The sequence below is a fragment of the Rhododendron vialii genome, chromosome 12a (assembly GCF_030253575.1).
Source record: "Rhododendron vialii isolate Sample 1 chromosome 12a, ASM3025357v1".
In the NCBI taxonomy this organism is placed as follows: domain Eukaryota; kingdom Viridiplantae; phylum Streptophyta; class Magnoliopsida; order Ericales; family Ericaceae; genus Rhododendron; species Rhododendron vialii.
Window position 1 is genome coordinate 29504131 of NC_080568.1, and position 6000 is coordinate 29510130.

A 6000-nucleotide genomic window follows, 5' to 3' on the forward strand; every position below is an offset into this window, starting at 1 on the left:
ACATCCTTTCTAAATTACTCCACTATTTCTTTCATTTTTCCAATTGGCTTGTGCTTGTCTTTTCTAAATTATTGTTGTTGTTAAATCATTTACTTCGCCTTAAACTTTTGACCAATTGGCTTGTGCTTGTCTTTTCTAGATTATTGTTGGTGTTTTCTAAATTACTCCACTATTTCTTTCATTTTTTAAACCTTTATATTCTTTTTATTTTACCAATTTTGTATTTTAAAATATTTTTAATCTTAACATGAAGAGCTCTGGTACAATCTGGACCATTCATTTTTTTTCATGTTCAGTTTCATGAACCAATAATCATGTATCCTAATATTTCTTTGAAAATGTGGTCGTGACTTTGAGACATGTGTCAAACGCAGAGATTTAGGCGACTGATTTTCATTGGGTTAATTGCAGATTACCCCCTTAAGTTGTCACCCCTTTCCATTTTACCTCCGTAATCTAAAAAGCTCTACAACTTACCCCCCCTCCCCTTAATTAATTTATCCTTTAGGATCACTTCACTTCTCCCCTCCCTCTTCCGTCCAAATTTGGCCTTAAACTTTGGATTTGCACATGTCAATAATTGATGACAAAAAATGTTCTGTACTAATATTTTGGTGAAATGGGGCATAATGGTCAAAAATTACTCATATTTGCATGTCATCTTGGAGTTTGACGTCCAATTATGGATGAAAAAGTATCTTAAGAGGCTACTAAATGATAGATACAGTATCAAAGTATAGGATTATTTAGATCAGGAGTAAAATGAAAAAGAGTGTACACGGTCTAAATGACAAATTGTTGGTAATTTATGTAACTTCATCTTGTAATTATTAGAAAAGGGGCTGACGTTTGTGCAGAAAGATGTGAAATTTTAGCACTCTAAGAAACAGATCAGGCAAAAATCTTCATAAATGAAATCTAGAGTAGTTTTATTGAATCACAATCCTAAATGTTGAATAGAACTAAAATACGAGTATGTAAGAATTACTATAATTTTACAAAATCGAGAAGGGACCTTTTCCCTGCGAAGCGAAACCCATATGGGTCCGTCCGTCCGTCAGTGGCAATTTGAAGAGTGTTCTTTCTCAAACAAAAGCATTATTATGCCATATATACTGTCCGACAATCAAAGATTTGGGAAAGACAATTAAACAAACATTATGGAGAAGAATCATTAATTTGTAGAAGAGGAAAGTTGGTTTCCAACTACGCATTTAAATATAGGGTAATAGTAATTTTGACAATCTTTTTTTGATAAAAAAACTCATTTTCTTGTCATTTAGTGAAAAAAAAATACACACAAAAGCTTCACTAAAAGACAAAAAAAAAGGAGTGCCTTTATCAAAAAAGTATGTGAAAATCATTTCCCTAAATATATAAGAGCGGTTTCTAGAGTTTGGAATGATAGTGATGGAGATCAAATTGAGACATGCAGCAACTTGTTTGGCCCCGTTTTTGCTAATCCATAGTTGTAAACTACAACTTTTTTCTTTATTTATAAAAAAAATTGCATTTATTAGTTTCCCTCCAAACTTTTATGTATTATTGGAAAAAGAAAAAAATCTTGATTTTCACATTTTTTGTTTTGGAAAATTTCCAAGAAAAGGCCCAAATGTTGACTATTTGGACTTTTCTAGGATATTTCCAAAAATATTTGTGTAAAAGACATAATTTTTTACTTTTTCGATTTTTCTCGTCAATACAAACCTATGATACATAAAAGTTTGTCACAAAACTAAAAAAAATATATTGAATAAGAAGGAAACAAAAAAGTTATAGTCCACAACTTTTAGGTTGGTGGAAATTAACACCCCTTCTGGACAACGTAAGTTTCAATACTAGAAATGTTAGAAGGAGGATTCTGTTATGGAAAGATGCGTGTGGGGGAAATAATCTCAGTTAATTGTTATTTTCATAATTTTTAGAGCTCATCAAGAACATTAGTCACTCTAAAAATCATGTTGAATGGATATATAGAACACATCTATCTTTCAATGAAGTGTTAAAAAAAAAAAAAAAATCCCGTCAACACGTACAGATTTGTTTTGAAAACAAATCAAGCAACAAATAGTATTACTAATTCTTTTCTACGTGGGCAATGTCCTCGTCGTGATAAATCAATTAACGGTTTTCGACTAACGTAACAATGAAAGATCCATAAAGAACTCAAGACAACCTTCAATCTCTTTAAGGGACGGGAGAGGATTCCATTCCAATGCAAAAAAACATCTGCACCAAAGACAATATAACGAACATAGACACAAGAAGAGACTTGCAAGGTTCTAGCTTTAGTTGACAAATGATCAAAAGATTTGATAGTGTACTTATTTTTTGTTTTATGAGATAGGTCATTCAAATTCAAAACATAAGTACTTATTTCTCTTAGTGGAACGGAACCTAAAATTGTACCTACTAATTAGCAAGACCAAGGAGTTGCAACAAGAAGCAGAGGGAACTTTTTGTGAACATTGATACCAGCAGCTTCACTCACATCCAACTCCACCCCATCAGGCAGTGCAAAATCAAACTTGTGCACGAGATTTGCAACGGCTAGCTCGTCGACCGCCATCGCGAACCGAATCCCTAGGCACCCCCTCCTCCCCGCTCCGAACGGAATCAACTCAAAATCGTGTCCTCTAAAATCAACTGGACAGTTCAAAAACCTCTGGGGCCTAAACTCCTCAGGCTCGTCCCACAACGTTGGGTCGTGTCCAATTGCCCAAGCGTTGACAAGCACGCGTGTCCCGGCCGCAATGTCGTAACCCATTACTTGAACATCTTTGGTTGACTCCCGGGGCACAATAAGGGGACCCGGAGGGTGGAGGCGTAGAGTCTCTTTGATCACAGCTTTTAGGTAGGGCATCTGGTCTAGATCGTCCTCGGTTACAGGCTGGTTGGGTTGGGCTATAAGTCGAACTTCAGCTTGGAGTTTTTTCATGGCTTGAGGATGCTTTAAGAGCTCTGTCATTACCCATTCTAGGGCTGTGGATGTAGTATCAATTCCAGCAACAAATACATCCTGCAAGGGAAAAATTCCAATTTAGTAAATATTTTTATTTGTTTATTTGATAAGGGGACAAATAAAGGATGGATAAGAAGAATCTCTTTGACACCAAGTTACTTGTTACCCTTGTTCAGAAATAATAGAAAGTAATTGAAGTATGATATAAAACAACAAGGCTACTAAACAATTGGTCAATACAAAATAAGATATTCGTGCTCAACGTTATTCCAAGAGCATTGAATATTTTTTCGATGAGACAACAGTAAAGAACAGAGATTCCGGCCTTACCAAAATAAGAGCTTTGACGCTATCTCTATGAAGAGGAATCCCAACCACATTTTCTCTCTGAATCTCAAGCAAAACATCGACAAAATCCTGCCCTCCCTCCTCTCCTACCTTTCTCTCTCTACCCTCATGCTCTTCCACCACACCCTCCAAAAACTCATCCAACTCCTTAGCAAGTCTCTCCGCTCTCCCGTACACCCCATTTACTCTATTCACCCACTTCAGCCATGGTACAAAATCTCCAATATCAAAAACCCCCAATAACTCTGCAAGCTCCCCCAAAGCCTCCTTAAACCCCCTCCTCGCCCCTCCTCCTCTGCCCCCAATGCCTTCGTATTTCCGCCCCAACGCCTCCCTACACACCACGTTCGCCGTCAACTCCACAATCAGTTTGCTCAAATTCACCACATCAGAACCAAAATCTGAAATCTTCTCGATCATGATCGCCGTCTCTTCTTCCCTAATGCCACGAAAGGATTGGACTCGCTTGTTGCTCAACAGTTGGAGGACGAAGATGTTCTTCATCTGCCTCCAGTACTCGCTTGTTGATAAATAAACTCATTTTCTTGTTTTTTAGTGAAAAAATACACACAAAATCTCTACTAAAAGACAAAAAAAATAGAGTGCCGTTATCAAAAAAAGAGTATGTGAAAATCATTTCCCTAAATATATAGAAGGGGTTTCTAGAGTTTGGAATGATAGTGATGGAGATCAAATTGAGACATGCAGCGACTTGTTTGGCCCCGTTTTTGCTAATCCATAAGTTGTAAACTTTTTTCTTTATTTATAAAAAAAATTGCATTTATTAGTTTTCCTCAAAAATTTTATGTATTATTGGAAAAAGAAAAAAATCCTGATTTTTACCCTTTTTGTTTTGGAAAATATCCAAGAAAAGGCCCAAATGTTGACTATTTGGACTTTTTCTGGGATATTTCCAAAAAAAAAACTCGTGTAAAAGACATAATTTTGGACTTGTTCGATTCCTCTCATCGATACGAACCAATGATACATAAAAGTTTGTCGCAAAATTAACTAACAAAAAAAATTGAATAAGAACAAAACAAAAAAATTATAGTCCACAGCTTTTAGATTGGTGGAAATTAACACCCCTTCTAGATAACACAACTTTCAATATTAGAAATATTGGAAGGAGGATTCTGTTTTGGAAAGCAATAATTCTAGGACCACACCCATTTTACACACCCAAATGCACACCCACACACACAAGTGTGTGGGCTCCACACACACTAGACACTCTATTGTGTGTGGAGCCCACACACTTGTGTGTATGGGTGTGCATTTGGATGTATGTGTAAAATAGGTGTGGTCCTAGAACTACTTGATAGGCGCGTGATATCATAGATATGAGCGCCTAAGTAGGGTGAATTAGCGCGTTAGAGGCGCGTTTTTATCTCATGTTCCACTTGATGCCGTGTTTTGTTTTGTTTTTGGATTTTTGTTAAGTTTTGCAGGAATAAGATGGATTTTACGTCAAGATTGTATTGCAAGACCTTGAAGCCGATAGTTGAAGAATTTGATACAAAAAGCACAAAGTTAAAATATTAAATGGTGTTTGAAGCGAACCATTGAATGGTTATATGGAGTCAAGAGTTTACTGATTAGTCCACGGGTTTCAATTTCATCGACTGGGCCTAATGTTTATTAGTTAACAATTAAATGGTGGGCCATGGAAAATTATTGGAGTCGGCTGGAACAAAAAGGAAACGGAATAGGTTTTATTATAATATATTATAAAAAGGAGGCGGCAGCAGCAGCTTTTGCGGAAGGAAGACTGATATCTCTGACGGACGAAGCACTACTCTTTTGGGACGAAAAAAACAAAGAAAGGAGGCTGCCGTGATATCTTATTGGGATCACGCTGCGTGGAAAAGAAGGAAAAAGCTACTGTCGTCACCACGAACGGAATAGAAACGAACGGGGCTGTCCTGATTAATTCTTTAGGTTTGAATATTATTTAGTTTTCTTCAAGCTTTTTATTCTTTCATGTTATTAGAAGTTTTGTTCAATTGTTCGCACTCCGATAACTCGTATTGATTTTCTTTTCTTTTTTTTATCAAAATTGTTCGTTGGTTCTTGTTTAACTTAGATCCTGTGTTTATTTTATATTCCGAGCAGTAAAAGCATGTTTCAAATTAGGATTTCTTTTATTTTATGCATGATGATTAGTGAGTAGTCGTACGGGTAGAGTCGCGGGGTGATTAGCACACCGTGGTTAGTTCGGGCACTGCTCCTTTTATCGAACAATGAAAAAATGATTTTAGATTGGAAAATACTTCCCGCGGACGAACCCGGGCATCGTCGGAGCTCATGTGAACGGGAGAATGGGGGTCCAAAACTCATTCTTCGCTGCGCATGGGTATACGGCGACCATAGGGTGTCGCATCTTGCGGGGTATCTTGTTCAATCTAAAATTAAACGTTTTTAAGAACTTCAAACAGAGCAGGTTAATCCGAACTAGTTACAAGTGCTATGAACCTTACGACCATACCTTCTTTTAATTATTTGAAAAGTTCAATCAATTAGTAGGTTTTAGTTAATCTCAATCAATCGTCAAAGGGTGGCTACCTAAGAGCCCGTTTAAATTCTAACAACCCGAGTTTTTAGTCAGCACACATCACCGTCTTTGTGGATTCGACTCCGGTCTTACCGGATATTGTGCTACGTCGGTCTCAGCCTTACGCTTGGGGCAA

The 6000-nt window shown here is 36.9% G+C and overlaps 1 protein-coding gene across 1 annotated transcript; it reads right to left on the minus strand.

Moving 5' to 3' along the window:
- Positions 1-2184: 2184 nt before the first annotated feature.
- Positions 2185-3825, minus strand: LOC131310696 (cytochrome P450 736A117-like). Its single transcript, XM_058337860.1, has 2 exons — positions 3293-3825; positions 2185-3019 (listed from the first exon to the last, which is right to left on the minus strand). Exons 1-2 carry the CDS (start codon positions 3812-3814, stop codon positions 2417-2419), a joined length of 1125 nt encoding a protein of 374 aa, XP_058193843.1. The 5' UTR covers positions 3815-3825; the 3' UTR covers positions 2185-2416.
- Positions 3826-6000: the final 2175 nt, after the last annotated feature.